The 28,000-nt window shown below is 43.4% G+C and overlaps 1 protein-coding gene across 1 annotated transcript in view; it reads left to right on the forward strand.

Annotated features, from left to right (window-relative positions):
- The first annotated feature begins 3,519 nt into the window (after positions 1 to 3,519).
- Positions 3,520 to 28,000, forward strand: part of LOC308689670 (NACHT, LRR and PYD domains-containing protein 3-like) — a 54,119-nt gene continuing 29,638 nt past the window's right edge. The window contains exons 1-3 of the mRNA XM_081363504.1: positions 3,520 to 3,606; positions 3,872 to 3,989; positions 18,757 to 18,955. Of these exons, the coding sequence (XP_081219630.1) occupies positions 18,813 to 18,955 (143 nt within the window). The 5' untranslated portion in view covers positions 3,520 to 3,606; positions 3,872 to 3,989; positions 18,757 to 18,812. The remainder of the gene's footprint in view (positions 3,607 to 3,871; positions 3,990 to 18,756; positions 18,956 to 28,000) is intronic.

The following is a 28,000-nucleotide window of genomic DNA, read 5'->3' on the forward strand; positions in this document are numbered from 1 at the left end:
CTAATATCTTCATGTTTTCTCCTGATGTTCCAAGCAACTGTGACACTTATTGTAAAAGGTCTAAAGAGCAAATTTTATCTTCTGCACATTTAGGCTATTTTTGCACATTTTTGCACACTGCACATTCAGTGTTTATTTTTGTGCTGCCATAGAAAGCTAAACTAAACTGAAACTAAAATCACCATTGTGTGTGAAATGCGCTATACAAATAAACTTGACGCCATGTCTAACAACCCATACACAAAAAAAAAAAAAAAAAAAATAGGTGAGATGTGAGTGAAGATTTGGAAAAAGAAAGGATTTCATGTCCAGTGAAATAACTAGCCTAATGGAATACTGTTAAATTCGCTGATAATCGGGTGACCAGATTGCAAAACAGAACAGAAAGCCGACAAAGCTTAAATTTATGGGCTCACGTGACGTACCTCTCTTATTCGGCATGAATCCAAATGTTTCCATGGCTCTGATGTAACATTTAATTGCTAACCTATTATTTCTTTTGTAAACAAAGTTTTGTGCTGTAATCTCATTATGACGCAGAGTTGCCATCCTGCAGTGTTTATATAAACTGCCGAGCACGATCGATCACACAAATCACATGACATGCACTTGGTTGGAAGACAAAAATTTAGTAAATAATATTATTATAATATTTAGTAAAAATACAGCTCTTATTAGTGGTTAAAAGTATACTAATTACTATTTAATCCAATGTCAAGGAAGATAAAAATAGTTTTTGTGCCATAAGGTGAAGTGAGAGCTGGGTGAGCAGGGCATGGCAGGGGGCAGGGTGCGTTCGGATCGACATGAGTATCGCGGTTCTTACCGTGGGTGGTGTATTGCATTTTTTCGGTTTGGTTTGAATATCGTTACACCCCTACTTATATGTAATGCTGGGAGTCAGATGCAGCCCATCGTTTGGCAAACTTCCCATTAGAGGCTGAGTTAGTGTCAACCTTCACTCTTAATTGTACATTCTGTGGAAAATACTTCAGAAGTGGCCCTAAGGTGCGAAGGACATTGGCAACGCAGGTAATTCTAAATTCATAGACTATCACATGAAAATCATTAAGAAATGATTTGCTTCTTGCAAATCTACTCTTTACAAGAAGATTCCACTTGTTAACATTAGTTAAATCTTAATGTTAGTTAGTTAATAGACCTGTTTTGGGCTAACATGAACTAATAATGAACAGTTGCATTTGTATTAACAACTATTAATGAAGATAACTTAAAGCAATAATAAGATAACTTAAAAGGTGACAGTGTTGATACATTGACGCAGCGATCCTAGAGGCGATTTTAGGATTTCAATATTAGGGGAGCTCAGCCCCCAATGAGGGTATGATTTAAATAATGTTTATATATAATTTAATATATTGTTTGTATACTAGGGTAGGCATGAACAATACAGTAGGTTCAACACTAGCTATCAAGTTAATACCTTAGTATTGAATTATTTTCTAATCATTTTAAATAACCAGCTAATATTCATTGATATTTTTTAAAGAATATAGACAAATGTTATATTACTGTAATTTTCAAGACTGGCAAAATGTGCGTAAAATTAATACATTTAAAGGAGACATATCATGCTTTTAAATCGTTCCTTTTAACATATAAATCATACATTTGTAGTCTATATAAAGCAGAACTGCAATGCTTGGGTCTGAATTCCTCATTATTATAGCTCCACAGGCCCCCTTTTTACCCCTTTTCTGGTGTGCGTCTGACATCAACTCGTTTTGGTGCGGTCTCTTTAAATACAATTGAGACACATCATACCCCGCCCCCTCTCCAGTTTGTAGAGGTTCAACTCCACCCCGTTCGGCCATTTTTGTAGTTTAATAGCAGAGATACGATTATAGCGGCACAGAAACTTTTTATTCACACGTTATTAACAAAATGTCAACAACGGAAGACTTGTCCAGCCAGCCTTACATGTTCGAGCCAGAGTCCGGAGACGGAGCGAGATGAAAATGAAGACGACGAACCTGCAGAAGAACGTCTTCATATGGATGTATCGCAATGGTGTGTTACTTACTGTATTTACACATGAAACTTTGGTCTTCCGACCTTTTACCACCGTGTCGATTTATTTTGATTAATATGTGCGAGGGAGAGAGAGCAAGACAGCGTCTAGTATGGAGAAGGTTTACACTTTCGCCAGGGTCTGAAGAGAGAGAGTGAACGCGCGCGCGACCGGGTCTCTCTCTCTCTGCTCGTTCTTTCAGTTAAACATGCGCACTGTCATAAGCGCGGCAGTTCATCTACATTAGACGGTGTAATGAAGCGTATGGGTTACTACATCCAACAACCGAACATTTTAACTTACCCTCTCGTAACTTCTGCATCTTTTAGCTTGGACTACAAAATTGCAGCGAGAAATAATAATGGCGGATCGCTCGAAGTGTTGGGCTGGAAGTCAATGTCCTTATTTGGCAGTTCCGCTGCAAATACTGTGACGTGATTGTTCACAAAACGTCATAGATAACAGAAAAATCTGAACAGGTTGAAAAATATGACCAAAACAGAATATAAAGATATCAACGAAGCACCTGAAGAGAATAATTTCAACTTTTCTGTACTTCTAAACACTCCAAATATACAACAAAATGCATTTAAGGGCTAAAAAAGTGGATTTAGCATGATATGTCCCCTTTAAGAGTGTTTTAAGACCGTTGCAGTGTGTGTTGAAATAATTTGCCCACAAGATTGTTCTGTGTTTTTATTTCCTGTCGTTGTGCAGGCTCATGGCAGTTTAAACAGCCCCCTACCTCCATTTCATTTGATACCACTGATGTCTGTTCTAGGATGCAATAGCGTATGTTCCGCATCACTTTTAACAATAAAACCCACGTCAAAATGTTCTTCCAGGAACCAGTAACAAGGCCCATACTTTGAAATTGAGATGGAAAACTATGCATATATATATATATATATATATATATATATATATATATATATATATATATATATATATATATATATATATATATATATATATATATATATATATATATATATGATTTAGTAACAGGACATATATTTTGGATTAAAAGTCATGTGTAATTTTATGTTGTTGTTGTTTCAGCAAAATGCTATTATTATTATTATTACAACTACTACTGACAAACGTGAAGGGAACTTTTGCTCAATCATTTTTTTGACAGATTCAAACACGTTTTGTCATTCATGGATAATTATTTAAGACCCATATTTGCTCAGTGGTAATGTTTTCTCGTTGAATATGAGGGATTCCCTAATCCAACCAAATAGAACATTTCATGACTTTTTATAACTCTACGATATATAACTTGAGCCCAATGTCTGATTGGCGTTTATGTAAAGTGTAACTATGCTTGGACAGATCATATGTTGTTTAACTCCAAAAAATAGAAGGTTACAGGAAAAGGATGAGTGGCACTCTCCTACTATTGGCCAATCACAGCCCTCTGCTGTCAGGATAGACCAGTCACAGTCGTGATAATACTTGTTATTTGATCCTTCAGATCCTTTAAGCTTAGAAATCGAAACCAAAAGTATTTGGTAAAACGCCATTTTAGACTCCTGCACCAACGACTACAAGTTCTATCATATTTATTGGTAAGTCCAGTAATGTCCTTCTCATAACTTCCATGACGTTTTCATATAAATATCTTGACGTGTGTGTGCATGCGTGTGCGTGTGGTATTTTTATTTATGATAAAACTCGATTGAGAGTTTACTGCAGGGTATACTCGAGGCATGAGGCAAAAGAGAACGTTTATCATATGTAGTACATTTCTGCAAAACATGAATCAGTCCAGGTTTTAATGAGGTTTTCCCAACATTCACATCGAGGTCAACATTTTTTTTCTATTTCCCTCAGTGTAGCCACAGGTTGGGTTGGGCCTTCCGAGGAAACGTGCTTCCATTCTTTAATTGTTTGCTGTTACCATGCTACATTGTCACCATGGAAACATTTGGATTCGTGCTGAATAAGAGAGGTACGTGAGAGCCCATTAATTAATATAGAAATTAAGCCATATGTCGGTTTATTCTGTTTTACGATTTTCCACAAATTTAACAATAACCTATTCCATGAATTAACCTGTTCCCCTGGACATTGACTCTCGTTTCTTTTCCCAAATTGTCACGTCTCCTTTGGGAGAGGATTATTTTCGTTTATTTTTAATCCCTGCATTTGCTATGGCAAAGGAGGAAAACACTATCTTGTTAGTTTCAATCTTTATTTCACATCCAATTACATTTTTATACAGTTTGTGCTTGTTGAACACAGTAAGGTATTTCAAGTTTATTTGTATAGCACAGTGCATTTCATACGCACAGGTAAAAACATTTTTTTTTTGTTTTGTTTTTCCGTCAGCGCAACAAATAGCTATTCATATCTTGCTCAAGTGGAAGATAAAATTCCCTCTTTTGACCTTTTACAATCAGTGTTCATTGCTTTGGAAAGTTGGAAGAAACCGCAAAGATATTAGACAAGAGATGGGCTCTGTCCTTGGCTTACTTCCAACATTTTCTATTGTTTCCCTATTCAATGACTTTGCCTATTGTTTTTATTTTTAATACACTTTTAAAGTTTGAATCACAATAAAAGCGTAATTCCATCATTGTTCATTTCTGCATTGCATTCTGCATAACCATTGGTGGTTGACTCTTTATATTAATGTTTACTAATGTGTTCGAAAAAAAGTTTTTTTGAAGTGTTGTTACAGGCCTATGTGTGCGGGTGTGTAGTCAAAAACCTGTTTCACATTTAAAAAGAAGATCTTTTTATCTTTTTTCTTTATGTATCTGCAGTTGGTTTAGCCAGTCTATCTGTTTTTTTTTTTTTACCTGGGCCCCTGTCAGTCAAGTTTCAAGTTCAAGACTACGTCCCATATACTAGAGAGAAGAGCGGCACCACACCTGTACAGTGTTATACAGCCTTGTTGGGCAGGCATTCTTCCTCAGTGGCTACGTTTACATGCACAACTTTTGTTTCAATCGGACTGAATTCATTCCAAATGATAAATCCGAACGTAGTGTTTACATGAACTCTAAACATGTGATCGGGTTAATGTGCGTTTATATGTCACAAGCTTCAAATCGGAATATATTTTTGACATGCGCACACTGTGCGAATATACAGTTTCCTGCTGTTTGCGCATAATAACCATTCTCCTACATTGGTTCTTTATTTGTTTTAAACATGCGTGCGGACAAGCCCTGATAAGTGAAGCCAAAACGTCTCGATCGCCCCCCAGTGACTGGTGCTAGTATAGGTCATAAGCCCCGCCTCCCTGTGTTATTCAACGGGACGTGAGACCAACAAACAATTAAATACACTTCAAATATCTTTTTTCCAAAGGTGTGTTCTTTCATTTGCTGTCGTTTTTATCATGCTGATGTAAGTTCAAGTGTCTGTTTCAAAAATAAGTTTGTTTTTTAGTTACGTGATACGGTGGTGTAACGTCATGGTTGACAGCTGTGATTGACAGGTTCTCTGAGCGAAGTAATCACTGAAGCACCAACAGACTTTTTTTGGGGATCTTATGGACTGAGGAGATTGTATTTACTTTATTTTAACAAGCCTCTTGTCGTACTGCAATCAATTTTTAAAAAAGTGTGCAGAAAGCACTCTCCCTGAGTGCATTCTGCGAGAGTGAGGGCGGAGCGTTGATTTCGCGGCTTTACTTCCTGCTCACTACTGCGTAGGTCTGGTCCCGAGATCGCTACTGCGCAGACTCAAGTTCCAAGATGTCAGCGCCATATCGGGACACTGGCGGCTTCAGTTCTCATCAATGGAAGAGAGCGAAGGGGCGTCGTCCATCTTTTTTTGCAGTCTATGGTTTTAAACAGCAGACTTATAGTAATTTTAAGGCGAGACACTACAGGTGAATAGGGTAAAATTTTAAAATAATAGATATCACCATGAAACTTCCTCAGTTGATTACTTACACAAGTATATATAAAAAAAATTACAAGTTTTAGAAATTTGTATGTTTAATTATGCAAATTAGGCAAACAGATCTCATTAAATATGCACTATTTTGCATATATTTTCCGTAGATAGATCTGAACATATGATAAAGCCAGGTGCAAAATTCTTTTTTCATTTTGTTTACTCACATTTTGTTTTGTTTGCACTGTTAACGATTTTCTTGTATTTTTACAGTACAGTACTGGCAGCAAGGTTGCCAGCAAGTTACTGTATTTTGATTTACAGTAACTGTAATTTACTTTACAGTATACAAGATCAGTACTGTAAACTACAAAACAGTACTTTACTGTATTTTTACTGTATTTTTGTAATGTTTCTGCTTCTGCTGTAATTAATTATACAGTATTGTACTGTAATATCTATATTAATAAATTAATGCTAAATATAATAATTTTCAAATTACTAATAATGATATGATATGATCCTCCTATGATATTATATTTATATAATAGGAAGATATTTAGGAGAATGTCAATAACCAGACAGTTTCTGGTCTCATTGACTTCCATAGTATATAATTTTTCCTACTATGGAAGTCATTGAGACCAGTCTGGTTATTGACATTCTTCTAAATATCTTCCTTTCTGTTCAGCAGAAGAAAGAAATTCATAAAGGATGAAACAACATGAGGGTGAGTATATGATGACAGAATTTTCATTTTAAAGTGGAGTATCCCTTTAAAGGGATAGTTAAAGGAACACGCTGACTTTTTGGGACTTTAGCTTATTCACCGTATCCCCCAGAGTTAGATAAGTCCATACATACCCTTCTCATCTCCGTGCGTGCCGTAACTCTGTCTTACGCACACCCACCGCTAGCCTAGCTTAGCACAAAGACTGGAGGTAAACGGCTTCAGCTAGCATACTGCTCCCAATAAGTGACAAAACAACACCAACATTTTCCTATTTACATGTTGTGATTTGTGATAGTCACAGCGTGTACACATAACAAGGTCATAAGAGTAGCAGAGTATCCAGTAGCAGACTACCTCCAGTCTTTGTGCTAAGCTAGGCTAGCGGTGTGGTGCGTAAGACAGAGTTACGGCACGCACGGAGATGAGAAGGGTATGTATGGACTTCACTTATCTAACTCTGGGGGATACAATGAATAAGCTGAAGTTCCAAAAAGTCGGTGTGAGAGGTTGAGAAACTGCATGACCTGCAGCTGTAGCTGGACATACTTTAAAATTTGGCTGGGACTTTGAGGTGGTACTGGAACCTGGCGGTGACCAAAACTGAAAAAGACATGACACACAAAAACACGAATGACAAAACCTGTTATCCACAGCACCAATAAAGATGAGCAGACAGTGTAAGAGAGAAATTGTAAAAGAAAATTCTGTAGAAATAAAAAAACTAACAAAACAGCCAATTAAAAAAAACAAAACAAAATTTAACCTTTAAATTTTAAAACGTACTCGGTTACTAACGTAACCTCGGTTCTCTCTAGAAGAGGGAACGAGTACTGCGTTTGAAAAACGCTATGGGAAAAGTCTCTTTTCACGAAACACTGAAGCAAAAATTATCCTTTAATTTTCATATATGTAAAACGCGTTGCGGCAGCAGCAGACAGCTGAAGCAAGACGGCTTGTCCGCTCATTGGCTGCTCTGCGGCAACTGCATAAGAGCGCGTGCAGATCGCCTATGCGCTTCACTGAAGCGAGAGCCATCAAAAACACTGTTTTGAAAGACAAATGTTTGAGGCTGATTGACTGGATAGGCTCGAAAGGGGCACCTTTCATGGCCGCCAGGACCGTAGAAAGGTCCCACATAGGGACTGACGGAGGTCTGGGTGGATTCAGTCTCCTAGCTCCCCTGAGGAAGCGGATGACTAAATCATTCCTTCCCAGTGACTGACCCAGCGTTGAACCGGAGAACGCTGAAATAGCCGCCACATACACTTTGAGCGTGGAAGGGGATCTGCCCTTATCCAACAGCTCTTGTAGGAAGGAGAGAACCTCCGTTACCTCACATTCGAGGGGTGAAAGGCTCCGAGCTGTACACCAGCCGGAGAAAACCGACCACTTTGAAGCGTAGAGCCGCCTGGTCGACGGCGCTCTAGCCTCCGTGATGGTATTCATGACTCCCTCTGCGAGACCAACGGGTATCCGTTGAGCGCCCACACATGAAGGGACCACAGTTCCGGGTGTGGGTGCCAGATCGAGCCCCTGGCCTGCGAGAGGAGATCTCTCCTCAACGGCACTGGCCATGGAGCGATGTCTGCTAACTGCATCAGAACTGGGAACCATGCCTGGTTCTTCCAGAACGGTGCTACAAGCAGCACTGGGCATTTTGTTTTCCTGACCCGTTCCAACACCTGAGGCAGGAGGGAGATGGGGGGAAAAGCGTATAGCGGGCAGCGCGGCCACCTTTGGGACAGCGCGCTGTCGGTCTTTGAAAAGAATGCGGGACAGTGAGCGTTTTCGTGGGACGCGAATAGGTCCACCTCCGCTTTGCCGAATCTCTCCCACAACAGCCGGACTGTTTGTGGGTGTAGAGACCATTCGCCCGTAGGAACGTTGTTCCTGGACAGTCTGTCCGGGCCCACATTCAGCAGCCCGGGCACATGTACTGCTCTCAGCGAGCGTAGGTTGTGCTGAGCCCATAGTAGGAGGCGTTTCGCCAGCCTGTACAGGGATATGGAATTCAGACCGCCCTGGCGATTTATGTAGGACACCACTGCCATGTTGTCCGAGCGGACTATGACGTGCTGGTCCTTGATGTGGGGACAAAAACGCGTCAGCGCGTTGTGCACTGCCAGCATTTCTAGGCAGTTTATGTGTTGGAGCTTTTCTCGTTCCGACCATAGGCCGAAGAACGGTCTGCCCTCGAGCAGCGCTCCCCATCCCGAGGTGGATGCGTCCGTAGACACCATCCTCACCCTCGAGGAAGTCCCTAGGCTTACACCTGATTGGTAACAGTCGTTCGCCATCCAAGGCACCAGGGCTGTGACACAGTCCTGATCGACCTTGAGGTGTAAATGACCGGACACCCACGCTCTGCGCGGAACCCGCGCTTTCAACCAGAACTGCAGCGGGCGCATGTGGAGCAAGCCCAGCCGGAGAACTGACGATGCTGAGGCCATGAGACCCAGCATCCTTTGAAATTTTCTGAGCGGGGTGAAAGCGCCGCGGCGGAAAGACTTCGCCGCGCGCTGAATGTTCAGCACGCGCTGTGGCGACAGCCGCGCTGTCATAGACTGTGAGTCCAGAACTATACCCAGAAACGGAATCGTTTGACTGGGGTTCAGTGAACTCTTCGCCCAATTGACCGTGATACCAAGATTCTCGAGGTGATTGAGTAAAATGGCTCTGTGCTCTATGAGCTGAGATCGTGATTTGGCTAGGATCAACCAGTCGTCCAAATAGTTCAGCACTCGCATGCCTCTGAGTCTGAGAGGAGCGAGCACTGCGTCCATGCATTTCGTAAATGTACGAGGTGCCAGGGACAAGCCGAAAGGCAGGACTGTATACTGGTATGTCTGACCCTCGAAGGCGAATCTCAAGAATCGCCTGTGATGTGACGCTATCTGTATTTGAAAATACGCATCCTTCAGATCTATCGACATGAACCAGTCTTCTCGGCGAACATGCGCGAGAATTTTGCTGGTTGTGAGCATTTTGAAACGGCGTTTCACTAATACTCTGTTCAGTCGTCTTAGATCCAGAATGGGTCTGATACCGCCGTCCTTTTTGGGGACTAGAAAGTATCTGCTGTATATCCCCTGTTCGCTTTGAACTCGGGGAACAACCTCTATCGCCCCTTTGCTTATCAGTTTTGATATTTCGGCGCGAAGTAGGTGTGCTACATTCAGCGGTACCGAAGTTTCGACGCGCGCTGTGAAGCGCGGAGGGCGTCGATAAAACTTTAGCGAGAAGCCTCTCTTTATAATGCCTAAGACCCAGTCCGAAACCCCTGGAAGTGCTGCCCATGCATCTGCATGGTTGGCTAAGGGCCGGATACAGAGCGCGCTCTGTTCACCGTGCGACAGAGGTGCTACGGGGCTCACAAACATAGGCGTTATGCCTGCGGCATTTGAGGCGGGGGGCGCGCTTAATACAGCGGGCGGAGCGCTCGCCCTCGACCTTACAACAGTGTTTGGCTGAGTGAGGGAGGGCTGCGCGAGTCCCGTGGGACTCATGTGTGCGAGTAGATGTGGGCTGGGAGCGGGCACATTTACTGCTTGGGGCGCTCACAGGTCTCGTTTTTACAGAGAGCCTGTGATCTGATAGACATAGTGTTCGTGGGCACTGAGTAGTGGGCACTTTTACTGTGTGGGGAGCGCAATCGACCTGAGTCGATTTTATTTGCGCGAGCCCTGAGTGCAGGGCTGTGCTTATGTGTAGGGATGGGCACAGAGGAGTGGGCATCGACACTACATTTATAGCACCATCGGCCGTGGCCGGGACCCCAGAAATCACACTCTTTTCGAGATATATCTGGGTAGCCGTAAAAACGGCTTTTGAGTGCAGGCAAGCGGGCACTTGTACAGGCTTGCGCTTTGCAGAAAATGCTGGAACAGCCGCGAAACTTGGGGCTGAAACAGCGAGGCGCTTGGGTGGGAGGCCGGCCGCAACGGGACTCACACACCTGCGCTTTCCTAGGCGGGCTAGGATTTCTTCGGGACCTCTGGTTTCACCGCAATCCTCGGTCGGGGCACCGGGCGCTCGATCGAGAGCGGGGTCTCGAGCTGCGCTGTTGTGGCTGCTGCGAAGAGGAGGCCGAAGGCTGAGGCTGTGAGGTTCGCGGGGTCCGTTTATCTCGACCCGCCGCGGAACCAGAGCGCCTCGGTAGGAAGTGCTTGAAGGCTTGGGACGCTTACTAGGCTTCGGTAAATCTCTCCACAAACTCAGAGAGAGAAGAACCAAAGAGGCCAGCGGAAGACAGCGGGGCGTCGAGAAACGCGGTGCGCTCGGAATCGGCCATCTCCGTGAGCGTCAGCCATAAGTGCCTCTCAGCGACAGTGGCGGAAGCCATACAGCGTCCCATGGCTTGTGCGGCAGCTTTGGTGGCTCGGAGCGTGAGGTCCGAAGCACTCCTCAAATCCGCAACACAGACAGCATCAGGTCCAACCTCGTCCCATTTACGGAGGAGATCACCCTGGAAAGTCTGTAATGTAGCCATGGTGTGTAGCGCTGACGCGGCCTGCCCAGCGGCGGAGAATATTCGCGCGAGCAGCGTCGACGTCATGCGGCAGGCTTTTGAAGGCAACACCGGTTTAGTCCGCCGTCCAGCAGAGGGTCGCTATAGCCTGTTCCACCGGCGGCAGAGAGAGGTAGCCTCGTTCATTCGCCTTGTCCAGTGAGGAGAATGCAGGCGACACAGATGAGCGCGTATGCGCAGAGTAGGGCGCGTTCCAGGCCTTCGCAACTTCTTCATGTAACTCAGGAAGAAAAGGAGCGGGCTTAGATTCCGGAGAAGTGCGCTCACCAGGGAGGAAGCTACCATCGAGCCGGGTGCGAGAGGGGGGCTCCGGTGCAGACCACTCGAGGCCGAGGCTCGCCGCGGCCAACGCGAGTACTCGCATGAGCTCCGTCTTAATGCTGGCTCTCGCTGAGGGCTTTCGGGCAGGAGGCGCGAGATCCTCAGAGCTCGCCCAATCCTCGCTGCCTGAAGCCAGGAGAGAACAGGAATCCTTTTCCCCCGACGCGGCCTCTGAAACAACTTCCTCTGATGAAGCGGCGGCAGGCTGCGGGCGCTGAGCATCAGGAAGTGATTCGGGCGAGGCCGGTGAAGCTGGCGGGCGAACCGGCGAGCTTGGTCGGGTTGGAGTGGGTTCCGGGACCCGCTGCGAGCGGCGCTTCTTACGGCGCGGCATCGCGGCGGAGAATGCAGGCTTCGAGAAGGATGCCAGGCGGGTCCTCAGAGAGGGCAGCCGCCGTCAGCGAGCGCGAGCGCTGCATGGTCCTCACCGAGGCAGGAAACACAGATGACGTGGTCGTCTCCCCCGGCGAGTGGGGCTCTGCACGAGCCGCAGGATTTAGGCATCTTTAGAAAGACGCCGCTCTTTTAGGGGGTGAGTGCTACGAGAACACTCACACACACACACAAAACAGAGCACAGTAAAGGATATGGGCGTCGGAAAGCGCAGCAGGTACGGCTGTAGAAGGCGGCGTTGGGCCAGCGGCTTCGAGGGCTCGTCCCGCTGAAGTGCTTGCTTCGAACGACGCTGCTTCCGTGATCCAGCGATGCGTGCGCTTCGCTGAAGAGATTAAAATCAAGTGAATCAGCCTTCTCGAGCTCCTTTTATAGAGGTAAGCCACGCCCGCCTCGGCGGGAAGTGGCGAGGAGGGCGCGAAGCGCCCTCATTGGTCTGATGTTGCATCAGCCTGCGCTCGATAGGCTTATGCAGTTGCTGCAGAGCAGCCAATGAGCGGACAAGCCGTCTTGCTTCAGCTGTCTGCTGCCGCAACGCGTTTTACATATATGAAAATTAAAGGATAATTTTTGCTTCAGTGTTTCGTGAAAAGAGACTTTTCCCATAGCGTTTTTCAAACGCAGTACGAGAGAACTCTCGTAAGAGAACTTTAAGTTTAAAACATTGTATTAACATGGCTAATACTTACAGAAAACTCCTTCCCAGGCTGCAAATAAAATTGTCCCACACTGTAGAGCTGTAAGAAATCAAAATACATATTATTCAGTTAACTGTTATGTTTCTTGTTGAGGGCATATATTTCATACATCTGCTTACAATACATCTAGTTAATAAAAATAAGCTTCACTTTAAGCTTCACTTGACCTCTCTAAATATTCTAACTTGCTTTTTTTTCATGCATTTTACTTGTCTTTGTTGCCTAATAGATCATTATTTACTCTGATAGTTTTTTTTTATTTAACAATTTACACCTTTATTCATATTTTTAATTATTATAATAATCATTATTTGTCATTACAGATCACAATGCTACAGAACTGGGTCTCTAGCCTAAATAGAAATTAAATAAAAGGCTAAACTGGTAGGCTACCAATAGCCAATCTCTCTTAGCCCAAATCACCCATTTTGCGTTGCAAAGGAAAGTGCAGTATTTTTAACCCTAGTTTTCGCGTGTTTTTGCGTCTAAACGACTTATTAAATTTGGTCCAGTATTTATCATAAAAGTTCGTAAAATCATAAAATCATCAAGTTCGCCATCCGAGAAACGGACTGCAAATATAACAGTTTGAGCAAAATAACGTTAGCTGCTATGTCTATTATGCTTGTTTTTACCACTGACGGGCTCGGATGTTATGGAAAGGATCCCTAAAGATAGATAACAGTTAACGTTAGACATTTTTGTTATCATAAGATCCTTCAAACGTAACATGTCAAATGCAGTAATTTTATCTCGCAGACCATCGTATAACACATTTAACGTTAATTAACCACCTCGATTTGTCCTTCCACCGTTCCAACAATCACCAAGTCGAAGGCCAGTGTGCTGAAACGCGTTGGAGTCATTTTAAAAGTCTTTTTTTGACTATGCCATAAAATAAAGGCATTTTTAATATTCCAGGAGAGTGCCTTGGAGTTTTTCTTTTGTTTAAATCTATTCTACCTCGTCCAAAGAGCACCTCTACCAAGATAAGTGAATCCGGGAAGCGCTCCTGATCTACATGTTTTAAAAATCACCAAGTCTGTTTTGGTCGAAATAAACCGTAAGGTAATGTTAATTCAATGTTCAAATCTCGAGTTAGATTTGAAAATGTTCGGACAAGCAACGGGGTGAAAGAGCAGATCTAACTAATGGTGTTTTTGCAACAGTCTCTGGCTAAACTCCCACTGTCATTTGTACACTATAGTGTAAAATCCTAAAACCTTATTATAAAATTCTAAATTAACTTACCAAATTTCCAGATATCCGCAGAGTGAGATCCATCCATCCAGCGAGTGATCTGCGTCTGCCTGCAGTTGTGCCCTGACGTCAGTCGGGCGGCGCGCGCGCGCTCTCTGTTTACAGCAACCCTGTATTATTGCCTGGCATATTACAGCCAGCTTACAGCTAGGTTACAGCAACACTGAAATTTACTGTAAAATGTTCCCGCTCAAACAAAATTACCCACAATACAATGCAAATTACGGTACTTTACTGTAATATAGAAATGCAGTATTGTACTGTAGGTTATTACAGTACTGTACTGCTAAATCTACAGCAACATTTAACAGTGTGTCCATAGCCTTAAAAAATTGATTTTCGCCATATTTTTTTTATTAAAATGTCACATAAATCAGGTCTGGAATGATTTATTAACAAATCCTTCTGAAAATATCTTCAGAATACTGCTAAGTGTATAACTGGAAAGTTTGGTGTACATATGTGCTACATAGGCTGAGATGTTTGTACTGGAGAATGACAAAAAACTCATTTTGAGAAAACGGCAGTTAAAGATTTAAATAGCTCTAAATGAGATTTCGTCATTAACTTTAAATCCCCCTTTGGACATTCACGATTGGTTACTGATAGAAAGGAAATGCCCATATTTGGTTTACATAGCGTTGTGCAGGAGACTCAGAGCTTTACAGCGATGCCGGTCATGACAGACTTCAGTAAACAGACGGATCTCAGCATGTCGCATTGGAATGCTAACTTCTTGGTAAATTCGGGAGAAACTTACTGCCGCAAGTAAACAAAATGTAATAAAATAAACATCTTAATGTATATTTTCAACGTTTTCTTTTTGAAAGAAATAACAGTAAAATACTTAATGTTAAGGTCTAAATGGAACCCATTTAGGCTACCCATGAGCATTAATACATAGAGGCAGGAAGAAGTACTTTAGAAACCAGGCTTTATTAATTATTATTGCAGAGATGGGGTTTGGGGCTGGGTCCGTGGGATTGTTTCTGGGGATTTACTTTTTATTTATTACTTATTATTATTTTATTTTACCTTTACCACTTTTGTCTTCTGCATTCTCCTTACCATTGTCTCCTGTTCTTGCCTCAGACTCGTCCCCCAGAAACAGTCCCACGGACCCAGCCCCAAACCCAGTCTCTTAAAAATGAATAAAGGCTAGTTTCTAAAGTACTTCTTCCTGCCTCTATGTATTAATGCTCATGGGTAGCCTAAATGAGTTCCATTCAGACCTTAACATCAAGTATTTTACTGTTAAGATTCAACAAGACATTTTCCCCTGGCTATACCCAATGTTTAGATCTGTTGTGGTATTTATGCAAATTAGCACATACATAATTAGATTATGCACCGTTTGTCCATGTTAACAAACAATTTCAAATAACTTGTAATACATTTTTTGTTTATCTTGATGTAAGTAATCAACTCAGTAATTTTCATGGTGATATCTAAAGGTTAAAATTTATAAAAAAAGAAAATAAAAAAAAAAGAAAAATTATGAATAGGCTATATTTGGGTCTTTTTCGAATCGTTCCCCAAATGGGATTCTTCTGGGCTTTTTTTTCCTTACTCAGGACATATTGAGGATACAAAATCAGTTGAGTTTGACTTTTCTGTTGCAATTTGTTTAACTTTTTTTCATAAAATGACTGAACTATTCATATTTATCCATTTCTGGTCATAATTTGGAGTAAATGAGCATATGAACTGTTCTGTCGTGCTGATTATGTTTATCACACAGTAAAAAATGCCCCTTGTCATCTGTGGGACAAACAAGGACTGGTGGAACATTGTCCTGCTCAGTTACTGTCCACTTCACAGACGCAGTGAAAGGAGAATTTTAGAATGACAGGACACACATTTATATGACACTTTATTCTACAGGGAAAAACAGCTCGTTTTGCGCGTCATTTGTCATTACGCTAGTTCAGCGTCATTGCACATGCGCAGTCCTTTCAGTTTCGGTTTTCTTTCCGATCAAGTGTTTACATGTTCTCTTGATCGGATTAGAAAAGGAATAAACCAACCACTTACAATCCGATCGAAATTTCATTCGAAATTACAATCCGATTACAAACGGATTATTTGGTTGCATGTAATTGTAGCCGGCGTTGGTATTGACATTATTTAGGCTACTTAATTCAATGTTTTAATAAAATAAATTAACTTCATTACCAAAATCTCTCGGCATATCTCTGATCTGCTGCACTTCTCCTCTACTCTCCCCCAAACAACCACTATAATTTCGCAATAGACAGGTGAGTGAGGGTACTAGAACTCAGAAAACAATAAAAATAAAGAAAAATCTAACTTAATCTAACCATATTTTACATATGTTGTCGGCAATAAAACAAATGCATGTATAGAGTAGCATGCGCATTCCATTGATCCAGTATATGGAGCTTTAGATTCCATTAAAGGGACAATAAGTAACTTTTTAGGTATTTTATTATCTAAAATCAATATTTTTATTCATAAATATGTCCTCAATGGTGTCCAAATACCTCTGCCAATGATCTGACTTATCCTCGTAAACGAAGAATTTATTATCTTTATATACATGGGACGGGTAGGTCCACGGAGGCTTCAATGTAGTTCCGCCATCTTGAAAAACTATAATAGCAGAGAGGGACAAAAAGTACTAGGCCAACGCGTTTCCACAACGCGTTTTCGTTCAGAGCCCGCGTCAAGTGACTGAAACCAGCAGAAACGAAGCAGAGCAGTGAGAGGCTGGTGAGAGGCGCTTTTGTCACTGCCCCGGCAAGTTTAAAAGGCTGCACTGCACGGTTAAGTCAAAGGATAACGAGTCCTCTTAGTCGAAAAACTCCACAATAAGACCGTAAAAGGAAACGTGATCGGAGATTACAAAAACAAGGGTTATTAGCTATAATGTCGGGATAGCTAATGCAGGAGAAAGCTTTCAAAAGAGACGCTGAAGTTGCCTGCTTTCTTCTCGACAGGTAAGTCAATGTTAAGGTCTTAATTACAGGCTTTTTATTTTTTTATTAGCCTATATAGACCAGCGTTTCCCAGCGGGAAACTGTGTAAAAAAAAAAAATCTTTACCATCAATCTCGGATCGTCGGAAGTCTCTAATAACAACAAATAATGCGCACAAATGTATAATACAAATGCAAATCATAAGTTTTTGGCGTTGAATTGCGGAGGTTGCGCTTGCATGTGATTTTATTCCCGTGCCTCATTCCCAGTGCGTCCACATAAAGCTGCCTATTTTTCATTGATGCGCTTACAGTCAAATACACACGAAAACATTGTCACAACGTCCGTCTTGCCGCGTATTCACATAAACACATCGGTTGTGCTGCTGTCAACGCAACGCGTGCGATTAATATTTTTCAGTTTAACAGGTTAAAAATATTTAACGCAATTAAAGCAGCATTTTTTTTCTGTCATCCTTTGGCTAGCGTTACATTATATAATCACGTTCTTCTTCATGCAAATGCTTCTAACCATGCAAGCGAGAAAATACAAAAGAGAATGCGCTGTCCTGTGATGCTGACACGACGCGCGCCAGACTCGACTTCTCTTTCACGCTTTCGCTTTGAGTATCATGAGAGCAGTCTTAAATTAGTTAAATAAAGTCTTAAATGAACGTTAAGAGTTGTAAGAAAATGGGACGCTTGTGGGATCCACATGTGACAGTGCAGCAGTGACATCAGAATCAAATAACACTTCATTCATAAAAAGATGCCATTAAACAATTATTTGAAATATACTGTCTTTATGATGTTTCTACATTAATTTGGAGATTTACTGTGAAATTATTAGGCTACATAAAATATAGTAAAAACAAGCTATCTTGTGCAATTATAACAAAATTATATATGATATAAAATTAAAAATGTTTAATTCATTCATTCATTTGTAACATGCATGAACGAAGAAAAAAAAAGGAACAGGAAGAAGAAAATCTTATGGTAGCCTACCTTTCATTTATTTGTGCACATCAAAAATAATGAAAAAAAAACAAAACCAGCACATTTCAAAGTATAGTATCAAAGTAGTATCGTGACAACACTAGTGTAGGGTGCCACACATTTTTTTTTTTTAAATTTCAAAGGGTGCCTTGACTGAAAAAAGGTTGGGAAACACTGATATAGACAGTAGAACATAGTTAACAGTTAAACAGGCTCTTTGATGAATAGCAGCTATTGAGTAAAGTAGAGATGGTCCTATAAACAAGGTTGTAAGTTTTGTTTGTTCAAAACTGTAACATTCGTTTGTTCGTTGTGTCAAGTTGTAGTTTGTTTGAAATAACTAACCAGTTCACCAGAAGGAAAACTCGACGAGGTGCTATTAGAAGACATCCTGTCAAAGCTTTTTGGTACATATCGCTTACCGTAGATGCAACGCGCATTTGAAAACGCGAGGCGCTGGAGAGCAAAATTAGTTTGATTGCAAAATACAAATTCACCACTAGATGGGAGTAATTCCTACTTACTGCCCCTTTAATACTTCATCTCTAATTTATATACTATAACAAAAGCAAAATAATATTAAATGAAGGTACATAACCCATTAATCCTAGAATTATTTTTTAGTGGGTTACGTTAGTGACAGAGGTTCTTCATGCCACAGTGGATTTATTCTACTAATCCACAACAAAATTACCACCTGCCTGGCATGTGATACTGTGAAATTCACAGGACAAAGATAACAATTCCCTGGCAAAAACACTTTCTTCATTTTCTTCATGTAATCTGTCATGCTGTTCACAGCTAGTTATGTAGTAGTCACTTTGCAGAGTGCAAAGAAATTTGAAAATCCTATGAGCAGATTTCTTGATTTATTTTTTATTTGTATTATTTGTTTTCTTGTTAATTATGTGAGATTCAGGAACCCTGCATAATAGAAAGATGTTGTTTATTAGAATTGTTTTTAATTTTCCTCTTATGTATCATTTATGTTCTCAGTGTTTCTAAAGGGCTGAAAACCATGATTAAATCGTAGGAGAACACCGCTTGTTAAAATGAGTCTCTACGAGGAGAGAGAGGAGGGAGATGTGGTTCAGAACCAGAGAGCAACATCTCCAGAGCCCAGCTGTGTATCTATGAAGAGTGATAAATCCATGAAACTCCCTGTCACCTTCAGTGATGGAAAAGAGATCCCCAGGTGAGACAATAAGACAGTGAGACAGTACTGTGGACAAGAGAAATAATTATTCATTAAATATCAGTGCCAAATAGAGATCATCGGAATTACTGATGTTTTGTTAGTATCAGAATGCATCATGTTCAGTATCTAGCTGTGTCTATGAAGAGCAGGATTGGGAGAACTGGGTATATGATGTAATTACTTTTGGATTCCTTCAAGGTCACATATGTAAATAAAGTCAAGTATAAAGCAATATCATAAAAGTACTTTTATTAAATATGAATTTTAAAATAAAACTAATAAAAAACTAGGCTATTAAAGTCCAACTGAAATCAAAATTGACCCTATTTAATTGTTAGCGCATATTACTAATCTTGTGGTGAAAAATGAATCCGTGCAAGTTAATACACAGAAAAAAATAGTTTGCCGTCGTAATCTTTAATCAAAGTCTGAAAAGTTACTTCCGGTCTGGAAACGCTTAACCACTCCCCTCAAACCGTTAGTCTGCTATGAGCAGAGATATGGAAAGGAGGAGCGCTAAAGTAAAACCCTGCCCTCTGTTCAATATTCCTTTTCACTGGGAAATACGTCACAACACTGGAGAAAAGTCATTTGCAACTTCCGGTTCACGCAGACTTTAAAACTAAGCAACCGTGTCTTGTTTCACCAACTAGAGATTACACAACCCTGTATATGTATTTATATAAAAGGCTATACAGACATGTAGTGGCTACAGTATTATATAACAGATGTTTTTTTGAATTATTATTTCTTTAACGTACAAGGAAAAAATAGTTATAGTTTAAACACATTAAAAACTCTACACCATCTACATATTAGTCTTTTTCAAAATACATGGCCGTGAACTTTATTAATTTCACTGACTGACCCTGTGGCGTTAGCGGTGGGAGTTGCCCTTTGTGGGGACTCTCGTGTTAATTTCTACATTTTCCATCTAATTTTCTGCTAGAAAGGTTACACAGAACCAGGAACTATAATCAATCAGCACTTAACATGGGCGTAGATTACGTGGGGGCGAAAATTCAAAGTGTCAAGATAGTCTATACATGACTTTCACGTTTCCATGGTAATCAGTCACTCGTGCATCACAACACGCCCATGCTCGCACCCACGCTGTATCCATCACTTTCATAGAGGTCGCAACGAGTTCAAAATGGCAAAAAACTCTTCACTCCTTTTTGACGAAAAAGTCAAGCACTGTAAGTTATCATGTGGTATCCGAAATGTGTTGCACAATGATGAATAACTCTGCCTATTTCTCGAGTTGAATAATTAACAAGTTTTGTTGGAAATTGAAAATATTCACTACCCGCACATACGTGTGATTATTTTCAGTCTTTTTTTTATTCATAATGTCTTTTATTTTCACAGATATGTTATCAAAGCCCTTCCAATTAGAATAAAGATGGTGATTGTTAATGCTGAATTTGGATTTTCATGCATTAACATCCACTATATATCTGCTTGAATCAGGCAGCGTTGTAACATGTGTAGCCTACATGATGTTTACCATATATAATTCGATAACTTTACAATTAGATAAAAAAAAGTTTGTAGACAAACTTCAAGTTGTCTTGAAAAAGCCTAACCAGAAAGTTTGAAGTAGTTTTAAAAGCTTGAAGTTTGTATAATACAGTACAGTACAATATACATAGTATACAATGTACAATACAGTACAATATACAATACTATGTGCAATATATAGTACAGAACATCTTTCTTTCTTTCTTTCTTTCTTTCTTTCTGTTTTATTTCTTTAAACATAAATAGCATATTAAGCCAATTAAGCAAAAACATGTCAACAAAGGTATAAGTATAACGCTTGATATTCTGTCTCCCTAACTTTTGAAATGATGGCTACGCCCCTGGTGCTTAATATATCATTATGTTAAAATACAATTTTTTTTAAGTTTTAAATAAAACCATTGTAATCCTGATAGCATTCCCATTTTTTACAAAATGTAAATGTAATCTGATTACTTTGTTTTTTGAAGTAACTGTAACGAATTACAGTTACTTTTTTTGTATCCTGATTACGTAACAGCGTTACATGTATGGTCAACAATATTATGTTAAAGGCCATTATGAAATTAAAATAATGTATATATTGTAAGTTATGATTGCACGGTACAATTAAATACATTTTAAATTCAAACTGAGGTACATGGGGTGACAGAAGGGGGTATGCGAACAAAATGCAGAGTTTTACCATTCATTTCATTTTACCCGACCTTAAATAAAAGTAAAATGCTGTGAAAACATGACATCCAATCAAATTACCTCATATTTTGCGGTCAAAACTGACTGCATTCATACAAGCAGCATGCATATGATAGGTTGCGTGCAGATTACGCTGCCTTCCCTTACGAAAAAAAAGTATACTTCAAGTTAATTTTATGAAATATACTTGAGTAATGTTCAAGTATATTTTTAAGTATACTTTATGTAGTAAGTATACTAATGTCAATATGTACTAGTAGTAAACTTGTAAGTGTACTATTTTAATACCGCTTGGGACTAAATTGGCCCACTTGAAGTATATAAAAGTATATGTTTAAGTGTACTACAAGTGTAACAGTAGTAAACTTTAAGTGCACAACTAGTTCATAATTATGTTTCTCATTTGTACTGCAAGTGAACTTATGAGTATACTAGTAGTTTACTATTTTAATACTTGTAGCAACTTTGAAGTGTACTCTCAGTAAACTACTAGTTTTAGTAGTTTTATACTACAAGTTTTCTTTTAATGTACTCTCAGTAAACTACTAGTTTTAGTAGTTCTCTTACGAGAGTTCTCTCGTACTGCGTTTTATCAAAACGCTACGGGAAAAGTCTCTTTTCACGAAACACTGAAGCAAAAATTATCCTTTAATTTTTCATATATGTAAAACGCGTTGCGGCAGCAGCAGACAGCTGAAGCAAGACGGCTTGTCTGCTCATTGGCTGCTCTGCGGAAACTGCATAAGCCTATCGAGCACAGGCTGATGCAACATCAGACCAATGAGGGCGCTTCGCGCCCTCCTCGCCACTTCCCGCCGAGACGGGCGTGGCTTACCTCTTAGAAGGAGCTCGAGAAGGCTGACTCACTTGATTTTAATCTCTTCAGCGAAGCGCACGCATCGCTGGATCACGGAAGCAGCGTCGTTCGAAGCAAGCACTTCAGCGGGACGAGCCCTCGAAGCCGCTGGCCTACGCCGCCTTCTACAGCCGTACCTGCTGCGCTTTCCGACGCCCATATCCTTTATTGTGCTCTGTTTTGTGTGTGCGTGTGAGTGTTCTCGTAGCACTCACCCCCTAAAAGAGCGGCGTCTTTCTAAAGATGCCTAAATCCTGCGGCTCGTGCAGAGCCCCACTCGCCGGGGGAGACGACCACGTCATCTGTGTTTCCTGCCTCGGTGAGGACCATGCAGCGCTCGCGCTCGCTGACGGCGGCTGCCCACACTGCCCACAGTTGCGAAGGCCTGGAACGCGCCCTACTCTGCGCGTACGCGCTCATCTGTGTCGCCTGCATTCTCCTCACTGGACAAGGCGAATGAACGAGGCTACCTCTCTCTGCTGCCGGTGGAACAGGCTATAGCGACCCATCTGTGCCCGCCCTCTGCTGGACGGCGGACTAAACCGGTGTTGCCTTCAAAAGCCTGCCGCATGACGTCGACGCTGCTCGCGCGAATATTCTCCGCCGCTGGGCAAGCCGCGTCAGCGCTACACACCATGGCTACATTACAGATTTTCCAGGGTGATCTCCTCCGTAAATGGGACGAGGTTGGACCTGATGCTGTCTGTATTGCGGATTTGAGGAGTGCTTCGGACCTCACGCTCCGAGCCACCAAAGCTGCCGCACAAGCCATGGGACGCTGTATGGCTTCCGCCACTGTCGCTGAGAGGCACTTATGGCTGACGCTCACGGAGATGGCCGATTCCGAGCGCATCGCGTTTCTCGACGCCCCGCTGTCTTCCGCTGGCCTCTTTGGTTCTTCTCTCTCCGAGAACGTGGAGAGATTTACCGAAGCCCAGAAAGCGTCTCAAGCCTTCAAGCACTTCCTACCGAAGCGCTCTGGTTCCGCGGCGGGTCGAGACAAACGGACCCCGCGAACCTCACAGCCTCAGCCCCCGCCTTCGGCCTCCTCTTCGCAGCAGCCTCAACAGCGCAGCTCGAGACCCCGCTCTCGATCGAGCGCCCGGCGCCCCGCGACCGAGGATTGTGGTGAAACCAGAGGCTCCGAAGAAGTCCTAGCCCGCCTAGGAAAGCGCAGGTGTGTGAGTCCCGTTGCGGCCGGCCTCCCACCCAAGCGCCTCGCTGTCTCAGCCCCAAGCTTCGCGGCTGTCCCAGCGTTCTCTGCAAAGCGCAAGCCTGTACAAGTGCCCGCTTGCCTGCACTCAAAAGCCGTTTTTACGGCTACCCAGATATGTCTCGAAAAGAGTGTGATTTCTGGTGTCCCGGCCACGGCCGATGGTGCTATAAATGTAGTGTCGATGCCCACTCCTCTGTGCCCATCCATACACATAAGCACAGCCCTGCACGCAGGGCTCGCGCAAATAAAATCGACTCAGGTCGATTGCGCCCCCCACATAGTAAAAGTGCCCACTACTCAGTGCCCACGAACACTATGTCTATCAGATCACAGGCTCTCTGTAAAAACGAGACCTGTGAGCGCGTGCGCTGCTTACACAAGCGGCGCGCCCCAAGCAGTAAATGTGCCCGCTCCCAGCCCACATCTACTCGCACACATGAGTCCCACGGGGCTCGCGCAGCCCTCCCTCACTCAGTCAAACACTGTTGTAAGGTCGAGGGCGAGCGCTCCGCCCGCTGTATTAAGCGCGCCCCCCGCCTCAAATGCCGCAAGCATAACGCCTATGTTTGTGAGCCCCGTAGCACCTCTGTCGCACGGCGAACAGAGCGCGCTCTGTATCCGGCCCTTAGCCAACCATGCAGATGCATGGGCAGCGCTTCCAGGGGTTTCGGACTGGGTCTTAGGCATTATAAAGAGAGGCTTCTCGCTACAGTTTTATCGACGCCCTCCGCGCTTCACAGCGCACGTCAAAACTTCGGTACCGCTGAATATAGCACACCTACTTCGCGCCGAAATATCAAAACTGATAAGCAAAGGGGCGATAGAGCTTGTTCCCCGAGTTCAAAGCGAACAGGGGATATACAGCAGATACTTTCTAGTCCCCAAAAAGGACGGCGGTATCAGACCCATTCTGGATCTAAGACGACTGAACAGAGTATTAGTGAAACGCCGTTTCAAAATGCTCACAACCAGCAAAATTCTCGCGCATGTTCGCCGAGAAGACTGGTTCATGTCGATAGATCTGAAGGACGCGTATTTTCAAATACAGATAGCGTCACATCACAGGCGATTCTTGAGATTCGCCTTCGAGGGTCAGACATACCAGTATACAGTCCTGCCTTTCGGCTTGTCCCTGGCACCTCATACTTTTACGAAATGCATGGACGCAGCGCTCGCTCCTCTCAGACTCAGAGGCATGCGAGTGCTGAACTATTTGGACGACTGGTTGATCCTAGCCCAATCACGATCTCAGCTCATAGAGCACAGAGCCATTTTACTCGATTACCTCGAGAATCTTGGTATCACGGTCAATTGGGCAAAGAGTTCATTGAACCCCAGCCAAACGATTCCGTTTCTGGGTATAGTTCTGGACTCACAGTCTATGACAGCGCGGCTGTCGCCACAGCGCGTGCTGAACATTCAGCGCGCGGCGATGTCTTTCCGCCGCGGCGCTTTCACCCCGCTCAGAAAATTTCAAAGGATGCTGGGTCTCATGGCCTCAGCATCGTCAGTTCTCCGGCTGGGCTTGCTCCGCATGCGCCCGCTGCAGTTCTGGTTGAAAGCGCGGGTTCCGCGCAGAGCGTGGGTGTCCGGTCATTTACGCCTCAAGGTCGATCAGGACTGTGTCACAGCCCTGGTACCTTGGATGGCGAACGACTGGTACCAATCAGGTGTAAGCCTGGGGACTTCCTCGAGGGTGAGGATGGTGTCTACGGACGCATCCACCTCGCTATGGGGAGCGCTGCTCGAGGGCAGACCGTCCTTCGGCCTATGGTCGGAACGGGAAAAGCTCCAACACATAAACTGCCTAGAAATGCTGGCAGTGCACAACGCGCTGACGAGTTTTTGTCCCCACATCAAGGACCAAGACGTCATAGTCCGTTCGGACAACATGGCTGTGGTGTCCTACATAAATCGCCAGGGCGGTCTGAATTCCAAACCCCTGTACAGGCTGGCGAAACGCATCCTGCTATGGGCTCAGCACAACCTACGCTCGCTGAGAGCAGTACATGTGCCCGGGCTGCTGAATGTGGGCCCGGACAGACAACGTTCCTACGGGCGAATGGTCTCTACACCCACAAACAGTCCGGCTGTTGTGGGAGAGATTCGGCAAAGCGGAGGTGGACCTATTCGCGTCCCGCGAAAACGCTCACTGCCCGGCAATTCTTATCAAAGACCGACAGCGCGCTGTCCCAAAGGTGGCCGCGCTGCCCGCTATGCGCTTTTCCCCCCGTCTCCCTCCTGCCTCAGGTGTTGGAACGGGTCAGGAAAACGAAATGCCCAGTGCTAGTTGTAGCACCTTTCTGGAAGAACCAGGCATGGTTCCCAGTTCTGATGCAGTTAGCAGACATCGCTCCATGGCCAGTGCCGTTGAGGAGAGATCTCCTCTCGCAGGCCAGGGGCTCGATCTGGCACCCACACCCGGAACTATGGTCCCTTCATGTGTGGGCGCTCAACGGATACCCGTTGGTCTCGCAGAGGGAGTCATGAATACCATCACGGAGGCTAGAGCGCCGTCGACCAGGCGACTCTACGCTTCAAAGTGGTCGGTTTTCTCTGGCTGGTGTACAGCTCGGAGCCTTTCACCCCTCGAATGTGAGGTAACGGAGGTTCTCTCCTTCCTACAAGAGCTGTTGGATAAGGGCAGATCCCCTTCCACGTTCAAAGTGTATGTGGCGGCTATTTCAGCGTTCTCCGGTTCAACGCTGGGTCAGTCACTAGGAAGGAATGATTTAGTCATCCGCTTCCTCAGGGGAGCTAGGAGACTGACTCCACCCAGACCTCCGTCAGTCCCTATGTGGGACCTTTCTACGGTCCTGGCGGCCATGAAAGGTGCCCCTTTCGAGCCTATCCAGTCAATCAGCCTCAAACATTTGTCTTTCAAAACAGTGTTTTTGATGGCTCTCGCTTCAGTGAAGCGCATAGGCGATCTGCACGCGCTCTCCGTGAGCCCGACGTGCTTGGAGTTTGGTCCTAATGACTTTAAAGTCATACTCAAACCTAAGCACGGCTATGTGCCGAAATCCCTCAACACGCCTTTTCGGGCTCAGGTCATTTCCCTGGCTGCCCTGCCGGCGTCGAGTGAGGAAGAGGACTCAAGTTTTCTTTGCCCTGTTAGGGCTTTAAGAACTTATATGTCCCGCTCTGCTGCCTTTAGACAGACAGAGCAGCTCTTTGTCTCGTTCAGCGGACGTTCCAAAGGAACGGCTGTTTCGAAACAAAGTCTATCCAGATGGATAGTTGACGCCATAGCGCTGGCTTATACTGCCAAGAGCATTCAATGCCCGTTGGGAGTCAGAGCGCACTCTACGAGAGGCGTTGCCTCCTCGTGGGCTTGGTCCAGCGGGATTTCCTTACAGGATATATGTACGGCGGCAGGCTGGGCCTCTCCGTCTACATTTATCAGGTTTTATAACCTAGAAGTTCCCGCCTTACAGGCTAAGCTTTTGTCGGTGTAATACTATACCGACTATACTGGGCTGAACTGTGTAAGACCCACGTTTTCCCACATTAGTGCAGGCTCCCTACCCTGGCTATGTGATGTCATATTCGCGTCTGTGGACATGTCTATATAAGGACGGAGGAAACCCCTCCTGTCCTGTAGACTCTCCCTGTGAGGTCATGTTAAGCCTGCGGACGCTACAGTATAGGGAATTAAGGCTTCCCCCCCTTATTCCCTGACTCTGTGTGAGTCTATCTGGTGATTATGCACTGTATGCCTGAAATAGCTTCCGGTGATCAGTGTTTTTATCCCAGCACGCGCGGCGTTTTGCAAGGGGTTCCCGTAGCGTTTTGATAAAACGCAGTACGAGAGAACTCTCATAAGAGAACGTACTCGGTTACTAACGTAACCTCGGTTCTCTCTAGAAGAGGGAACGAGTACTGCGTTCCCTTGCTGTGCGTTTGGTTCACTCTGGTTCGCTTCGGCGATCAAAATAAAGTGAGTCAGCCTTCTCGAGCTCCTTTTATAGAGGTAAGCCACGCCGTCTCGGCGGGAAGTGGCGAGGAGGGCGCGAAGCGCCCTCATTGGTCTGATGTTGCATCAGCCTGCGCTCGATAGGCTTATGCAGTTGCCGCAGAGCAGCCAATGAGCAGACAAGCCGTCTTGCTTCAGCTGTCTGCTGCTGCCGCAACGCGTTTTACATATATGAAAAATTAAAGGATAATTTTTGCTTCAGTTTCGTGAAAAGAGACTTTTCCCGTAGCGTTTTGATAAAACGCAGTACTCGTTCCCTCTTCTAGAGAGAACCAAGGTTACGTTTGTAACCGAGTACGTTTTATACTACAAGTTTTCTTTTAATGTACTCTCAGTAAACTACTAGTTTAGTAGTTTTATACTACAAGTTTTCTTTAAGTGAACTTAACATTATACTTATAGTTTACTATTTATATACAATTTTTGCACTTGCAGTAGGCCCCTATACTACTTATGTTCAAATGTTATTTTTTATACTTGAAAAATACCTTTGACTCTACTAATTTTAAAAACATTTTATTAGCTTTATGCATTCTTTTTTATCAACACTTGAATGTCGGTAAGTTTCATAAAGAAAGGCAACATTTTAAACAAAATAGTTGAGAAAATCACATTTTTGTCAAAGACTACGCCTTGATCAGATTCTGAACGATGATCAAACACAGATGGAGTAGATCCAACACCCCCACAGCTTTAGTCGTTTTCTCTTCATGGGTTAGGCCTACGCTTCATTTCATTTGGAAACATTAAGCAGTTTTGATTTACAAGCTGTTT

This window comes from Scardinius erythrophthalmus (genome assembly GCF_964197995.2).
Source record: "Scardinius erythrophthalmus genome assembly, chromosome: 4".
Classification (NCBI taxonomy): Eukaryota; Metazoa; Chordata; class Actinopteri; order Cypriniformes; family Leuciscidae; genus Scardinius; species Scardinius erythrophthalmus.